At 38.9% G+C, this 18,521-nt stretch overlaps 1 protein-coding gene across 1 annotated transcript in view; it reads left to right on the top strand.

The window, feature by feature from the left end:
• Window positions 1-18,521, top strand: part of MYO3B (myosin IIIB) — a 532,652-nt gene that overhangs the window by 344,774 nt on the left and 169,357 nt on the right. Inside the window, exons 19-21 of the mRNA XM_012555289.2 lie at window positions 11,257-11,368; window positions 12,331-12,493; window positions 13,890-13,970. Coding sequence (XP_012410743.2) covers window positions 11,257-11,368; window positions 12,331-12,493; window positions 13,890-13,970 — 356 coding nt within the window. The remainder of the gene's footprint in view (window positions 1-11,256; window positions 11,369-12,330; window positions 12,494-13,889; window positions 13,971-18,521) is intronic.

The raw sequence follows: 18,521 nt of genomic DNA, 5'->3' as shown, positions 1-18,521 counted from the left end.
AGGTAAAGACACCACAAAAAAAGAAAATTACAGACCAATATCCCTCATGAACATTGACGCAAAAATCCTCAACAACATTCTAGCCAATAGAATTCAGGAACATATCAAAAAAATAATTCACCATTGTCAAGTGGGATTCATACCAGGTATGCAGGGATGGTTCAACATTAAAAAAAAAAAAATCAATGTAATCCATCACATAAATAAAAGACAAGAACCACATGATCTCATCAACTGATGCAGAAAAGGCATTTGACAAAGACCAACACCAATTCATGATAAAATCTCTCAGCAAAATAGGAATAGAAGGGAAATTCCTCAGTATAATTATGGGCATTTATACAAAGCCAAGAGCCAACATCAACCTAAATGGAGAGACTTTGAAAGCATTCCCCTTGAGAACGGGAACCAGACTAGGATGCCCTCTATCACCACTATTATTCAACATTGTGCTGGAGGTCCTAGCCAGGGCAATTAGGCTAGAAAAAGAAATAAAGGGCATCCAAATTGGTAGGGAAGAAGTCAAAGTATTTCTATTTGCAGATGATGTGATCTTATACACAGAAAACCCAAAAGAATCCACAAGAAAACTACTGCAACTAATAGAAGATTTCAGCAAAGTTTCAGGATATAAGATAAACTTATAAAAATCAGTTGGATTCTTTTACACCAACAAAGAGAACCTCGAAGTGGAAATTACCAAATCAATACCATTTACAGTAGCCCCCATGAAGATAAAATACTTAGGAATAAATCTAACCAGAGACATAAAAGAACTATACAATGAAAACTACAAGACACTACTGCAAGAAACCAAAAGAGACCTGCGTAAGTGGAAAAACATACCTTTGTCATGGATAGGTAGACTCAACATTGTGAAAATATCAATTCTACCCAAAGCCATCTACAGATACAATGCAATCCCGGTCCAAATTCCCATGGCATTTTTTAATGAGATGGGGAAACAAATCACCAACTTCGTATGGAAAGGGAGAAGGCCCCAGATAAGTAAAACATTAGTCAAGAAGAAGAACAAAGTGGGAGACCTCACACTACCTGATTTTAGAACCTATTATACCACCACGGTAGTCAAAACATTCTGGTACTTGTACAACAACAGATATATAGACCAATGGAACAGAATTGAGAATCCAGACATAAATTCATCCACCTATGAGCAACTGATATTTGACAAAGGCCCAAAGTCCATTAATTGGTGAAAAGACAGTCTCTTTAACAAATGGTGCTGGCAGAACTGGATATCCATCTGCAGAAAAATGAAACAAGACCCATACCTCACCCCATGCACAGAAACTAACTCAAAATGTGTCAAAGACCTAAATATAAAATCGAAAACGATAAAGATCATGGAAGGAAAAATAGGAACAATGCTAGGGGCCCTAATACATGGCATAAACAGAATATAAAACATTATTAACAATGCACAAACACCAGAAGAGAAACTGGATAACTGGGATCTCCTAAAAATCAAACACTCACGCTCATCAAGACTTCACCAAAAGACTAAGAATGCAACCTACAGACTGGGAAAAAAATTTTGGCTACTACAAATCTGATCAGCATCTAACCTCTAAAGTCTATAAGATACTGCAAAACCTCAACAACAAAAAGCCAAATAACCCAATTAAAAAATGGGCAAAGGATACAAACAGGCACTTCACCAAAGAAGACATTCAGGTGGCCACCAGATACATGAGGAAATGCTCATGATCATTAGTCATTAGAGAAATGCAAATCAAAACTACAATGAGATACCATCTTACCCCAACAAGGCTAGCATTAATCCAAAAAACACAAAATACTCAATGTTGGAGAGGTTATGGAGAGACTGGAACACTTATACACTGCTGGTGGGAAAGTAAAATGGTACAACCACTTTGGAAATCAATTTGGCAGTTCCTTAAAAAGCTAGAAATAGAAGTACTATACGATCCAGCAGTCCCACTCCTTGGAATATATCCTAGAGGAATAAGAGCTGTCACATGAATAGATATATGCACACCCATGTTCATTGCAGCACTGTTCACAATAGTAAAAAGATGGAAACAACCTAGGTGCCCATCAATGGACAAATGGATAAACAAATTATGGTATATTCACACAATGGAATACTATGCAACTATAAAGAACAATGATGAATCGTCAAAACATTTCATAACATGGATGAATCTGGAAGGCATTATACTGAGTGAAGTTAGTCAGTTGCAAAAGGACAAATATTGTATGAGACCACTATTATAAGAATTCAAGAAAAGGTTTCAACACAGAAGAAAACATTCTTTGATGATTACGAGGGTAGGGAGGGAGGGAGATGCGTATTCACTAACTAGATGGTAAAGAAGAATTATCTTAGGTGAAGGGAAGGACAACACAAAATACAGGGGATGTCCGCACAACTGGACTTAACCAAAAGCTAAGAAGTTTCTGGAATACAACCAAACACTTTGAGGGACAGAGTAGTAGGGGCAGAGGTCTGGGGACCATGGTTTCAGGGTACATCTGGGTCAATTGGCAGAACAAAGTTTATTAAGAAAATGTTTTGCATCCCACTTTGGTGAGTGTCGTCTTGGGTCTTAAATGCTAGGGAGCTTCCATCTAAGATGCATCAACTGGTCCCAGCCGACCTGGAGCAAAGGAGAATGAAGAACACCAAAGCGCAAGGAAAATATTAGCCCAAGAGACAGGGCCACATAAACCAGAGACTGCATCAGCCTGAGACCAGGAGAACTAGATGGTTCCCAGCTATCACCAATGACTGCCTTGACAGGGAACACGACAGAGTGTCCCTGATGGAGCAGGAGAAATGTGGGTTGCGGAACTCAAATTCACGTAAAAAGACCAGACTTAATGGTGTGACTGAGACTGGAGGGACCCTGGACGACACGGCCCGCAGCATCTCCATTAGCCCAGAAACTGAAACCATTCCCAAAGCCAACTCTTTAGACAAAGATTTGACTGGACTGTGGGACATAAAATGATACTCGTGAAGAGAGTGCTTCTTAGCTCAAGTAGATGAATGAGACTAAATGGGTACCTTCTGCCTGGAGGTGAGATGAGAAGGCAAAAAGGGACAGAGCTGGTTGAATGGACATGGAGCCACGTGCTGTCATACCATAGGGAGAGCAGCTAGGGTTACATAGCAATGTGTGTATAAATTTTTGTATGAGAAACTGACTTGAACTGTAAACTTTCACTTACAGCACAATTTAAAAAAATTTTTTTCTCCAAAGCCTACTTTTAAAGGCCTGAAAAATATATTCCAATTAATGGATAATTTAAGTATTCACTTTTATTAGATATCCTGATTGTGCCTCATTTGTCACTATTTTAATTAAGGCTGTAAAGATGTTTTCCGTGTCTCTCATTTTTTTTTTAGTAGAGATTCTTAGAAGTAGAAATACCAGATTTAAAAATACGCATTCTTGATTTGTATCACCAAATTGTTTACCAAAAATATTTTTACCAGTTTATACTATTATCCCCAGTGTATGAACGTATCTTTGCCAGCAGTTGAACACTGTCATATGAGTATACTTTTTAACAGCTGTGTCAATTTGGCCAGGCCATGATTCTCAGCGGTTTGGCAGTTACAATTTGGTAGGTATGTAATGATATAGTCACCTCCACAATGAGATCTGATATAATGTAATCACCTCCTTGATGAGGTCTATTATGAGCAGCCCGTCAGTTGAAAGGAAGTTTTCTTGGGGGTGTGAGTGGCCTGCGAACAACATAGGTGGACTTTCTAGCAATGCTCATTGGCTTTTGCTCGCTCTGGATCCTGTAGCTGGCTCCTGTTCATCTGGCCTCTGATTCTTGGGACTTGAGCTAGCAGCTTACCTGTTGATTTTGGGATTTGTCAGCCTCCTCAGCCTGTGAGCCAGAGGCTTGCTGTTTGACCTGGTGATTGGGTTTGCCAGCCCCTGCAGCTACATGAGTCAGGAGAAGCCTCCAGCCTGACCCACGGACTTGGATCTTTCCTCTACAACCTCATGAGCCATTTCCTTGATATACATCTTTCTCTTTCGGTATATTTGTACGCTTCACTGGTTTTGCTTCTCTAGAGAACGCAGCCTAAGACAACAGCTTTGAGGTACAATCGACATACAGTAAAGTGCACATATTTGAAGCTACTATTTGGTAAATTGTGACATATGTCTGTATCCCTGAAACCATCTTCATGATGAAGATAATGAACACATCTATCACCCCAAAAAGCTTTCTCATGCCCCTTTGCTATTCCACTGTCCTGAACCTCCTCAAACCCTCCCCAGGTAATCACTGGTTGACTTTCTGTCACTATAGGTTAGATTACATTTTCTAGGGTTTGTTGAAAATCATTTGCCAATATATGTGTGGGAATATTTCTGGACTATTTTGTTCTCAGCCATATGAACCATAGATTCATTGATTTATTTGTCTGTCTTGGTACCAGTACCATACTGTCTTAATTGCTGTAGTTTCATAAGTCATGGCATCAAGTAGTGTTAGCTTTCTAACTTTATTTTTATTTCAAAATAAAAATATTTTGCCCTGAATCTATTGTCCTGAGATAGTCTTTAAACTTTGAACTGAATCTATCCCCCGAATGAACTTTAAACCAGACAACAGCTTAGCTCAATTAGTAAAGAATGTTTGCCTTGAGCATTACACTTTTTTTAAAAAAGTTATATATATAAGATCAAATTGACAACAGTAAGTCTAAAGAATAGATGAGAGGTTTAGGGGGCAGTGAGTTTAAGTTAATGGTGAAAAAATTTGGGAAGAGATAGCAAGAATGATAACACAATATGATGAATGTAACCAATGTCACTGAATTGTACATGTGGAAATCTTGAATGGGTTTATGTTTGGCTGTGTATATTTTCACCAAAAATAAATAAATTAAAAAAAATATTTTGGCCGGTTTTTTTTGTTGTTGTGTTGTTTTGGTATTCTAGGACCTTTGCATCTCCATATAGTTGCATCTTGCTTTTTTATCCAATCTGAAAATCTCTGCCTTTAAATTGAGGTGTTTAGACCATTCACATTTAATGTTATTATTGATATAGTTAGGTTCAGTCTATCATCTTGCTATTTGTTATTTGTCTCATCTCTTCTTTGTTCCCTTTTTCCTCTTTTTCTGCTGCTTTTGGATTTATTGAGTTTTTTTATGATTCCATTTTATATTCTTTGTTGATTTATTACTTACAACACTGTTTTGATGTTTTAGAGGTTGCTTTATGGTTTATAGTATACATCTTTAACTTATCCTAGTCTACTGTCAAGTAATAGTGATATATACCACTTCACATATAAGAATCTTAAAATAGTTTACTTCAGTTCTCTTCTGGCCTTTATGCTGTTGTTGTTATACATTTCACTTATCCATATGTTATAAAGCCCACAATATGTTGTTGTTACTTTTGTATAATAAGTCAAGTATCCTTTAAAGAGACTTAAATAATAAGAAAAAAATCTTACATATTTTCCCACATAGTTATAATCTGGTGCTCTTCATTCCTTTGTATAGATCCATATTTCCATCTGATGCTATTTTCCTTTTGCATGAAGGACTTCCTTTAATATTTCTTGTGGTGCAAGTCTTCTGATGATGAATTCTTTCAGCCTTTATATGTCCGAAAAAGCCTTTATTTACCTTTGTTTTTGAAAGATATTTTCAATGAGTGTAGAATTATTTTTCTTTAAATATTTTAAAGATTTTGCCTTCTTGTCTTCTCACTTGCGTTGTTTCTGATAAGAATTCATAGTTATTTTTGCCATGTTTGTTTCTATGTAACTTGTCTTTTTTCTCTGATTGCTCTTAAGATTTTCTCTTTATTACTAGTTTTGAGCAACTTGGTTATGATGTACCTTGGTGTAGTTTTTCATTTTTTTTGTGCTTGAAGTTCATTGAGCTTCTTGGATCTGTTGGTTTTTAGTTTTCATCAAATTTGGAAAATTTTAGTCATTATTTCTTCAAATAAGTTTCCTGTCCTCTGTCTCCTCCCTCTTTTTCTTCCCTCAGGGACTCCAGTTACACATTCGTGAGGACACTTGAAGTAGTCCCACAGTTCAGTGATGCTCTTTTTATTTCATTTTTCTCTTGGAGTTTCATTTTGTATAGTTTTTATTGCTATGTCTTCAAGTTCCTAATCTTTTTTTCTGCAATGTCTAACCTGCTGATAATTCTATCCTGTCTATTTTTCATCTCAGATATTGTAGTTCAATCTCTAAAACTTATTCTTTATATCTTATATGTCTCTACTTAACTTTTTGCACATATGGAATACAGTTAAAATAACTGTTTTAATGTCCTTCTGTCCTAATTTTAACATCTATGTCACTTCTGGATCCATTTTGATTGGTTGGTTTTTCTCCTCTTAATCGGTCATGTTTTCCTGCATGCTTAGTAATCTTTTACTAGATGCCAGACATTGTGAATTTTACCTTTTTGGGCCCTGGCTATTTTTGTTTCTCTGTATATATCTTTGTGCTTTGTTCTGGAATGCAGTTAAATTATTTGCAAATGATTTTATCCTTTTGGTTCTTGCTTTTAAGATTTGTTAGGTAAAACTAGAGTAGTATTTAGGACTAATTTTTCTTCACTACTGAAGCAAGACCCTTCTGTTTACTCCACACAGTGTCCTGTGAATTATGATATATACAAGTCTGGTTGGTAGAAATAGGTGCTATTCCTTGTCCTGTGTGAATGCCAAACACTGTTCTCTCTAATCCTCTTAGATGGTTATTTCCCAGTCTCTGGTAGTTTCTTCTCATGCATGTGCCCATCAGTAATTTACTGAACACTTGAGGGCATCCTCCACAGGTCTACAGCGTTCTCCATCTCTATAGCTCCCTTCTTTCCGATACCCTGTTCTACAAATTCTAGCTGCCTTGGTCTCATTGTCTCCCAGCCCGTGTTGGTAGGTTCTAAAGTCTCATCAGTCAAGTGTAAGTCCTCAGTTCTGCCCACATTATGTCTCAAAGAACATTCAGATCTAGCTCTTTATAAAAAAGAAAATATCTTCACTGAAATCTGTTCATGAATACACAAGGATTCCAAACATTTCTTTTTCAATTAAGTTGCCTTTCAGTAGATACAGAACCCATGTTGAATAGAAGTTCAGGAGTCCTTATTCTCTCTTTCTCCATAGTCCCGGCAGTCTTCTCTACGTCTCTGCCTCCTCATTAAGGTCCTGCTCCCTCCTGGGAAAGCCTAGATGTCCACAGGGACCTGATGGCCAGGCTCCATCCTAGAAGGGCAATGTTTGGTTATTACAATTTCTTAGACTTATGCTCCTCACACTCTTCAGAGTAAAGCATGAACAAGACCAAAAAGCTTCCCTCTTGCTGATATGGACCTGGTCTTGTAAGACAATTTTGGTGCATTTAACAAAGCATCTGTCTCTTTATTCTGTCTTACCAAAGATTTTCTCCACCTGCACTTAGAAGTGGAAGAAAGAAGGGGTGAGGAGAAATAAAAGTCCCCTTCTGACTCAGAGGTACTATTCTTCAAGTTAAATAGGTTAAGTAGACTCTGAAGGTCAGGCTGAGAAATTCACTACAATTAATTTGGTAGGGGAAGCTCCTGCATTCCAAACAATAGCATTTTGTTGGGAACTCTGTAGAGAGCATAATAAACTGCAATATGGAAAAACTGTAGTGTCTAAGCAAACAATGAAGTTAAAAGAGATCAATTTATCCCAAATGTTTTACTTATTTTTTCACATAGAAAAATTTTTCTTTATGTAGGCAAACTTATGAATCTTTTCTGGGAGGTAATATTTAACTTAACTCTTAGTTTCTCCGCTTCTCGTCAACAATTCGACTTCATTAGCTGGATTCACATCATTTCTTGAAAAACCAATCAATGACCTGTAAGTCAAGAGACTTGCATAATATGCTTAGCCATTGTCATTCTGTAATCTTAGACAAGTTCTTTCACCTCACTGAGAGTGGTTTTCTTCATCAGTAGAAAGAAGACTTAGTGATCCATAGAATTCCTTTGTCGTGGTTTCAAAATATGTCCGCAAATCCTTTACTACTTCTCCCTTTAAGAAGTGGAGCTTAATTCCCCTCCTACTGAATGTGGTCTGGCTCACTTCTAATGAATATAGCAGAAGTGACGATGTGTCACCTCCAAACCTAGGTCATAAGTGCATTGCAGATTCTTCCTTGCTCTCTCTCTGGAATCCCTTGCTCTGAAGGAAGCCATCCTCTATATCATAAAGAAACTCAGGCAGTCCTATAGAGAGGTTCATGTTGCAAGAAACCTCAGCCTCCTACTGATGGCCATGTGAGTGAGCCATCTTAGAAGTGGATCCTCCAGCCCCAGTGAAGCTGTCATATCATTGCAGCCCTGGTTGATATCTTCACTATAATTTCATGAGACACCATAAACCAGAATCACCCAGATAAGCTAGTCCCAAATTCCTGACCCTCAGAAACTGTGAGATAATAAATGTCCATCTACTATGCTATTAGGTTTTGGAGTAATTTGTTATGCAGCAATAGAAAACTAGTATGTCCCTGTGAGCTATACATCTTTCCAGTTTATGGTTCTGTAATTTAAATGTAGGAGGATGTATCTCTAGTTAGTTGCGCATTGCTTTTATTAATACTTTACAAACTGCTTTGCCTGTTATATTTAAAAACTCTTCCTTTAAGAGCCTACATTTCCTACAAAAAAACATTTTAAACCAAAAATTAAACAATATTTTTGAATAGAGATTTTTTCAATTGAATATTTACTATTTGGGTAGCTTATGAGTTTAGATAAGATGGGACCTGGGGCGGTTTATCACCTTCCATAAAGTTCGGGAAAGGGCTCTGAGATCTTTGGAGGACCCCTTGACAGTGTATGCTATGTGTTGTGTTAAGAGCATTTTCCGAAGAAAGAATGTGTATAGTTTTTACCAGCTTTTCATAGAGTCTTTGATCCCTCTCAACTCTTTTAAGTCAAGAACCACTATCTGGACCACATCAACCATTTCCACCTGTGGGAATTCAGGTGTAGAGTGGTAACTTAAACCCACAGAACAGAGATCTTCTGACTCTTAGCTCAGTACTCACAGACTCCAGCCTGAGAGATAAATCCTACCCGTAAGAGGCAGCACAGGGCGGAACTGGTCTTTGCCATGTTCTCAAGTGCCCAGACCCTCAAGACAGATCTTTTCACTTACTATTCTGTTGTTGCATCTCTTCTTCCCTTTTTAACTCATCATAAAAAAGGCCCCCCTTGCTCTCAGGCCTTTTGGCTTGGTTTCTTTCAGTTAAGCCCCTGCTTTGAAACCCACAGGAACTCAACCAAAGCACTTTTTCACCATGGTACCTACTGGAACCTAAAATTACATTATACTTCTATGACCTGGTTACTGTTGATATATCACTAATATGTTTCCACAGTATTTTTTGAAACCTTCACCTCTTACCCATTTCTTATTGAACCAAGCCTGATATGAATACTGTAATAATAATAAATGAGAGATTTGAGTTGAAGGACTAAAAATCAAAGTCAAGTTTTAATATATACATGTGTGTGTAAGTTCAGGATACATTCTGCCTATTTAGAAATTAGCAATTAATAACAACCACCCACAGATGCCTGCAAAATAAGTCTAAATCCTTGAATCCTTGACTGGAGAATTGGAATTTACCTTGCATTCTTCTTATACTCTGCATAGCGCTGGGCATTCATCAGGTTCTCTTTAAATACTTTATCTCCAGTCGCATTAAGCACTCACCACGAGCAAGCCTGGGCTGATTAAAACTAAGGGAGCCTATGTTATAAATGGCTGGGCCTCATGGAAAAAGTATAGGGAATCCTGGCTTTACCATTGACTTTTATGCCTTAAGCTATCTGTACTTCAGCCTTCCCAAGACACTGGTCCCATATAGCTTTGCCATTCATTTTTACCATCCCTATGTATTCCAGGACACAATCTTTTTGCCATGGCCAAAACCAAGTCAGAGAAGCCAAGATTTGAAACTACAGTCCTGGGAAGCTAGGGATGAAGAACCTGCACTGACACCATGAACTGCCCATGAGGCCTGAGCTTGACTCCTGGCTGTCCCTCCTCCCATTAGCTCCAGAAGACATCTGTTTTTAGCAGTTCCTGGGCTTGGACAAATGACCTAACATCATCTGGTCCTGGCCAACATTCAGGGGTTCTGAGAGAACACTGCCCCTCCTCCCCAAAGGTGGAAACAGAGATCCTTGGAAACATTCCCAGAATCTCTGAGTGTTAATGTTCCCTGCAAGTTCTGTGTTATATTCTAACTTATAAAACAATACTGTAGCGCGAAGATAAAGTTAAATGACTCAAGTGGTAATCAAGTAAACAGAAAGATACGAATATATTTGGCAGTAAGAAGGACATATTTTAAATTTTGGTGATTTTTTAAAAAAGTAAAAACAGCTCTATATTTAAAAGTAAATTCCAAGGTAACAGATCAGCCTTGTCTCAGTAATGGCAGGAAAATCCTTTGACAAAAAAAAATTAAAAACCATTTAGCCTTTTTAAACTTCCAAGGGGTTAAATTTAATTATGGATGGCAGCTAAGAGCAGAGAAAAGATCCTTTTTAAAGAATAATGTATTCAGCAAGTTACATATACATATGTAAACAGGGAGAATATAGGAGAAAAAGGAAAGGGGTGGAGAAACTCTTGGTGGTGTTCTTTGAATCTACTCGGAAACCCTTTCTTCTGAAAGTTCAGAAGTTCACTGAAATGAAGTAATCTAAGAAAACATATGCGGTTTTGGTGATATTATCAAGTCTACACCTTGAATAAGAGGTCAGCTCAGCAGATTGAGTCAGTAGCGTTAGGCTCTTACCACTTTTGCTATCTACAAATTGCTTCAAATGGGACTTTTCAAAGTAGAGTCAAAATATGTACAATGGCATTACAAATTATTTTTATAATAGTAATGTAACTCTAAAACAGTGACTTTCACTAGGAGAGCTGTCTAAATTTCAGCTTTCTAAAAGGACTAGATACTTCGATTTTGCATGCAAAAGACACCATGCATGCATTGAGTGTGAATTACAAAATAAAAGGGAAATATGCATAGCAAAAAAAATGAAAGTAGATAAATAATAGGTATAAATTGTGTGTTTTTTACATGCTATTATTAGTGGTCAAGAAGTCTTTACTATTAAAAAACCAAGCATATCAATTGGTCCAGAGCAGTTCTACTACCCTGAATCAAATGATGACTAAAAATATTTAATTTTACTCTTTTATTTTGTAGGTATTATTACTTGGCATTCAGAGCACATCAGACACCTCTTGCTAGCAAAGAGAGCTGTATCGCTATCTTGGAAAGGTCCAGATTAGATCACTGGGTGCTAGGAAAAACAAAGGTATTGTTTTCTTTATTGTTCAGATTGTCACCTGTGATGCCCTTCTGTTTTCCTTTATCTCTTGTCATAGTATAAATGGCTCTGTAAATTGTGTAGTTTAGCAGACAAGATCCCAACCTAACAATGATCTTTGCTGGTCTTGGGTCAAAAGTCCCCTGGCCTCAGGAACTAGAGGCTGAGTGTTTACTTCTTGTCCTGTATATAGTTGGACAACCATTTAGCCTTTCTATAATGAGAACTTTAAGCTCATTTTAAAATGTCCTTTTAAAAAAGCCACCTATTTCAGCACCACGTGTAAATACACAAATCATATTAATGACAATGATGAGTTTCTTTTAGAGTTTAATCCATTTTTTAATTAGATCCATGTTGTGTTATTTACTGAGTTCCCTGATGATTAGTCTCATCGTGCGTAACTTTTCATTTGGGGGAACATCATGTCCCTGCAGGATCCCGTGGTTTAAGGGTTCATCCTGACTTGCCCCACAAAGACAGCCTTAGCCTGAGTGGTGATGGCCAGCACAGTGGCTGCTCAGCAGAAATTAGATCACTGAGGCTTGTCCAGGCCCTTCTCCCTCCTATCTTCCACTGTTGGCCTTGGGTCAGTTCTGTTGGTTAGTACCTCCACCAGAGGCTGTCTAGAAACAGAGTAGAGATCAAGCTGAGAAAATGGAACTCTTGGCAGAAATGAGGCAGGCCTGGAGTGTATTTGGGATCTCCTAAAACCCTATTAACCTCAGCATCTGTTTACATCAACAATAAAGGATTGGCTCAACCTTAGAAGGGGAATTGTATTTGCCTCCAAGAAGTCCATAATATTAGCATAAATTAAATCACTGCCTTTTCACTGTAAGCTTTACTTGAATAATGATATTAATATTTATAATTAACACTATGATGAAGTAGAGTGAATTTTTGTTTGGGAGCTCATGTGTAATGCTAAATCTAGTGTCTCCTTTCAGGTTTTTCTCAAGTACTACCATGTCGAGCAATTAAATTTGCTGCTGCGAGAAGTCATAGGCAGAGTGGTTGTGCTGCAAGCTTATACCAAGGGGTGGCTTGGAGCCAGGAGATATAAGAGAGTCAGAGAAAAGAGAGAGAAGGGGGCCATTGCCATCCAGTCAGGTAAATGCTCCAGTTTTCATAAATACCATCCTGAATCTTGACATTTCAAGTTGTTAAGTACTGGGGGCTACTCACCGGTTGTGTTTCTCAGTGATTTCCTCCCTTTCTCCCTCCCTCCCTTTCTTTCTTTTTTCAGCAAATGTGTATGAGTGCCTACTGCAGGCCAGGCCCAGTGCTAGGAGGTAGGGGTATAGCAGTGAACAAGACCACCGCTATGGACTCCGACCTCACAGATAAACAAACAAACCATTGTAATTCACTGTGATGAGTAGCAAGATAGAGGCAGAACAAAGTGCACGATGTAAAATCCAATTCACACAGACATGTGCTCCATCTCCCAGATAAGTAACATAATATACATTGCATGTCGATTACCAGTGTTCAGCATCAGAATTACTAATACAGTTTGTAGAAGGCTTTACTAGCACAAACGATGCTTACAAACCAAGGGAACAAATAGCTAGGCTCTTCCATACGCCCAGCCCTGCCAGTGCTTCTTTGCACACAAGTATGTGTCATTTATGCTACAAACAGCATTTAAGTGCCTGTGCCATTGGTAAGTGGTTGTGAACATGCCAGATCTGGAACATAAAGGATGATTTCCTTTGTGCTTTTGTAACCTAGAATTAGAGGTGCCTTAGTCCACTCAGGAGGACCTCATGACCTCATTTGACAACTTGTAGTTGTGACATTCAGACCAAGCAAGGTAGGGGAGCAGAAAGGAGAGATACTCATACCCCTGGTGAGTTGCTTTTCATCTTCCAGTTCTGTATCTAAAGAACTCAAAACATTCCCAGAAATCCCCTCCCACTTTCTCTTCTCTTTCTCTTCGATGGTCTTCCCTTCCCATCGTGCAATTTCCCCTACCTTAGCACAGTTCTTGGCTCATGGTTCACCCTCCAAAATTGGTAGTATTGTGCTACTTATTATTCCCTTTTACTATCCTCTCTATTTTTCTCTTCCCCTCAACTTTCATGTTTATACCTCTTCTTTCAAATCAAAAGGTCATGCTATTCCAGTTCCTTCCCATCAACTCCCCAACTCCCTGTCCCCAAGTCCTGAAGACAGGATTTACGGCAGGAATTTGGATGACAGAGAACCACCTCACGTGGGATGGGGGTCCCATATGGTTCCTAAGTGAGATTCAGAGTGTTCTCGGATACTCAGTCCCTGCACCGAAAGAACCCCTCTCAGAAGCATCTCAGAGGCCAAGCTGTGAGGACAGAGAGGCCCCTCTTCCCCACCATAACTCACGTATCTCTGCTTATTTTGTTCATTGAGAAAGCAGGGGGGAGGGAAGAGAGTGGTAATAGGTTGGAGGGAAAACAGCTTATACCAATTCTCTGGCACGTTCTTAAATTAATGTCATGCCTAGCACATGGTTTTGTATTTTTAGCCTGGAGAGGATATGATGCTCGGAGGAAATTTAAGAAAATAAGCAACAGAAGGAGTGAGTCTGCTGTTCATATTCAAGCAGGTAATTAAAACATCATTTTCATAGTGTCCATTTGAAAATATTCTGTGATTAAGTTCATGTGAGTTTAGAAAAGCTAAAAGGTTAATAATTCAGGAGCACTGGAATATGAGTCAAGAAGTTGGGGGTGCTAGTGCTTATTTTAACACAATCTCTGTGAGATAATAATGATGTCAGGCATGTTGATGAGAATGCTCTGAGTAGTTACTCTTATTTTCCCCATTTTATAGAGGAAGAAACTGAGGCAGAGACTTGTCCGAGGTCATACAGCTAGTTAGTTGCAGAGCCAGCATTTGAATATGGGTGGTTTGGATACAGAGCCAACTTCGAATACTTCCAGTTGAATACATCTCTTTCCCTCTTGGAGTCATACTTTCTTTATCTGTGAAATAAAGGCACTAGCTAAAAAAAGGCCTGGAAGGTGCCTTCCAACCCTGGAATTCTCTGATAATATGTAACGCCTGTTCCTCGGTATCACCATGGTAGAAATAACTCGATAACTTTCCAAGTCAACTGTCAAAGAGCAAACTAGACCTTCTGTTAAAATTAAAGCAAAGAGATGTATTGAAGGAACAGAGCAATCCAGATAGGGCAGCACTTCATGAGAATTCACAAAAGCACTCCAGCGAAAGGAATTTTTCAGAGTTTAAGTACAGAAAATCCAGGAACTTAACAAGGAAAAAATTCTGATTGCTTGACATTTACAAAATTATGATTTAACAGGTACCGGACACTTGCAAGCTCCCTTAAGCATGTTTTGTTAATCATAGAGTTTAAGTCAGTTAACTTCTTTTTAATCTATGGATGTTTGGGGGACAGCCTGAGTGAATACTCTTCCTGGGAGTAGTCTGTGAGAGGAAAGGAGAGGAAGGGAGGAGAGCTCGAAAGCTTCCTGAGGTATTTTGGCAAGCTGACTTTTGAAAGTCAGCTAAGAATGAGCAGTAAACAGCAAAAATGGAGTCCAGCCTATATCTTTGGCAGAAGCCTCTCCTGCCAGACACCTAGATTTTTAGAGTTCCTTGAGAACTCCCACCTTCTGATCAAGAATTGCTTTAGAAATTCACTGATCACTGCTATAAGAGTGACTTCTTCTGCATGGACTTATTTTCCTTGCATTATTTAGATGCCTACCTATTTAGAATAGGCTTTTAAGACCCCACACATAGAGTCAGGCACCATCTCTTTAGCGGGGGCCATTTCTTTTGATAAGCCTTTAACACTCCAGTTGCTTTCGTGCAGAGAGCTGCGCAACGCTGATGATGTCTTTGCCATGCCATAGCTCAGACCTCTGCTTCTGTGGTCCTTTAAGACGATGTGTGTAAGGATAGGTCCAAATTAATAGGACTACTTGGCAGAGAGGGGCATTGGCCAAGGTGAAGAGCTGAACTATTCTCTAAGGAATTGCTGTTTCTTCAAAATTCATGATCTTTTGCATAGCAAGTAGTGTTGCATTGTGAGTACAAGCATTTGAAAAAAACATTTCATAAAACATTTGGCATTAATCCAATAATAAATATTATAATGATTAAGAGAATTAATCCACTTTGTAAAATTGAGTGTACCCAAGAACCAATTTCATTAGGTGTTGTCATTGTTAGATGCCATCAAGTCAGTTCTGACTCATAGCAACCTTATGTACAACATAACTAAACAATGCCCAGTCCTGCACCATCTTCACAATCATTGATATGTTTGAGCCCATTGTTGCAGCCACTGTGTCAGTCCATCTCGTTGAGGGTCTTCCTCTTTTTCGCTGACCCCCTACTTTACCAAGCATGATGTCCTTCATCAGTGACTGGCCCCTCCTCATGTCATGTCCGAAGTACGTGAGACAGAGTCTCGCCATCCGCACTTCCAAGGAGCACCATGACAGTACTTCTTCCAAGACAGATTTGTTTGTTCTCCTGGCAATCCATAGTATATTCAATATTCTTCACAAACACCATAATTCAAATGTATCAGTTCTTCTTTGGTCTTCCTTATTCATTGTCCATCTTTCACATGCATATGAGGTGATTAAAAATTCCATGGCTAGGGTCAGGTGCACCTTAGTCCTCAAGGTGATATCTTTGCTTTTTAAAACTTTAAAGAGGTCTTTTGTAACAGATTTGCCCAATGCAATACATCGTTTGATTTCTTGACTGTTGCTTCCATAGGCGTTGATTGTGGATCCAAGTAAAATGAAATCCTTGACAACTGCAATCTTTTCTCCATTTATCATGATGTTGCTTATTGGTCCAGTAGTAAGGATTTTAGTTTTCCTTATGCTGAGGTGTAATCCAACTGAAGGCTGTAGTCTTTGATCTTCATCAGTAAGTGCTTCAAGTCCTCTTCACTTTCAGCAAGCAAGGCTGTGTATCTGCATATTGCAGGTTGTTAATGACTCTTCCTCCAATCCTGATACCACATTCTTCTTCATATAGTCCAGCTTCTTGGATTATTTGCTCAGCGTACAGATTGAATAGTATGGTAAAAGGATACAACCCTAATGCCCGCCTTTCCTGATTTTAAACCATGCAGTATCCCCTTGTTCTGTTTGAATGACTGCCTCTTGGTCTATGTACAGGTTCCACATGAGCACAATTAAGTGTTCTGGAATTCCCATTCTTTGTAATGTTATCCATAATTTGTTATAAGCCACACAGTTAAATGCCTTTGCATAGTCAATAAAACACAGGTAAACATCTTTCTGGTATTCTGTGCTTTCAGCCAAGATCCATCTGACATCAGCAGTGATATTCCTCCTTCCATGTCCTCTTCTGAATCCTGCTTGAATTTCTAGCAGTTCCCTGTCGATGTACTGCTGTAATCGTTTTTGAATGATCTTCAGCAAAATTTTACTTGTGTGTAATATTAATGATATTGTTTGATAATTTCCACATTCTGTTGAATCACCTTTCTTTAGAATAGGCACAAATGTGGATCTCTTCCAGTCGGTTGGTCAGGTAGCTGTCTTCCAAATTTCTTGGCATAGATGAGTGAGCTTCCAGCATTGCATCCATTTGTTGAAACATCTCAATTGCTATTCCATCAGTTCCTATAACCTTGTTTTTCACCAGTGCTTTCATGCAGCTTGGACTTCTTCCTTCAGTACCATCAGTTATTGATCATACGCTACCTTCTTGAAATGATTGAACATTGATGAATTCTTTTTGGTACAGTGGCTCAGTGTATTCCTTCCATCTTTCTCTTCTCCTTTTTGTTCGTTTTTAATTTCATTGTGTCTTAGGTGGAAGTTTACAGTGCAAATTAGTTTCCTATTCAAAAATTTATACACAAATTGTTTTGTTACATTGGTTGCAATCCCTGCAATGTGTCAGGACTCTCCCCTTTCCTTTTATACCCCAGATTCCCCGTGTCTGTTCTTCCAGTTTTCCTGTCCCTTCCTGTCTTCTCATCTTTGCTTTTGCGCAGATGTTGCCCATTTGGTCTTGTATACTTGATTGAACTAAGAAGCACATTCCTCACATGTGTTATTGTTTGTTTTATAGGTCTGTCTAATCTTTGGCTGAAAGGTGGACTTTGGGAGTGGCTTCAGTTCTGAGTTAGCAGGGTGTCTGTGGGCCATAATCTTGGGGGTTCCTCCAGTCTCTGTCAGACCAGTAAGTCTGGCCTTTTTGTATGAATTTGAATTTTCTACGTTTTTCTCCTGCTCTGTCTGGAACGCTCTGTTGTGATCCCTAACAGAGTAGTTGGTGGCAGCCAGGCACCATCTAGTTCTTCTGGGCTCAGGCCGGTGAAGGCTGTGGTTCATGTGGTCCATTAGTCCTTTGGACTCACATTTTCCTTGTGTCTTTGGTTTTCTTCATTCTCCTTTGCTCGAAATGAGATGGGACCAATCGTTGTATCTTAGATGGCTGCTTGCAAGCTTTTAGGACCCCAGATGCTACTCACCAAAGTTGGATGTAGAACATTTTGTTTAGGAACTATGTTATGCCAATTGACCTAGATGTCCTTCAAGACCATGGTCCCCAGCCCTCGGCCCCAGTAACTCAGTCCTTCAAACTGTTTGGATGTGTTTAGGAAGCTTCTATGGCTTTGCCTTGGTCAAGTTGGGTTGACTTCCCCTATATTATGTGTTGCCTTTCCCTTCACCAAAGTTAACACTTGTCTACTATCTAGTTAATGATTTCCCCTGTCTACCTCTCCCCTCTCTCATAACCGTCTGTTATGGATTTAACTGTGTCCCCCAAAAATATGTGTCAACTTGGCTAGCCCATGATTCCCAGTATTGTGTGGCTGTCCTCCATTTTGTGATCTTATGTGATTATCCTGTGTTGTAAATCCTAATCTCTGCCTGTGGTTAATGAGGCAAGATTAGATTATGTTAAAGAGGATTATGGTGGGATGCAACACCCTTACTCAGGTCACAGCCCTGATCCATGTAAGAGGAGTTTCACTGGGGTATGGCCTTCATCACCTTTTATCTTACAAGAGATAAAAGACAAGAGTAGCGAGCAGAGAGATAGGGACCTCATATTACCAAGAAAGAAGCTCTGGGAGCACAGCACATCCTTTGGACCCAAAGTCCCTGCTCCGAGAAGCTCCTAGACC

The sequence above is a fragment of the Trichechus manatus genome, unplaced genomic scaffold (assembly GCF_000243295.1).
Source record: "Trichechus manatus latirostris isolate Lorelei unplaced genomic scaffold, TriManLat1.0 scaffold00037, whole genome shotgun sequence".
NCBI classification, from domain to species: Eukaryota; Metazoa; Chordata; class Mammalia; order Sirenia; family Trichechidae; genus Trichechus; species Trichechus manatus.
Note: the sequence above shows the minus strand (reverse complement) of the source record. Positions and strands in the feature narration are given on the sequence as shown.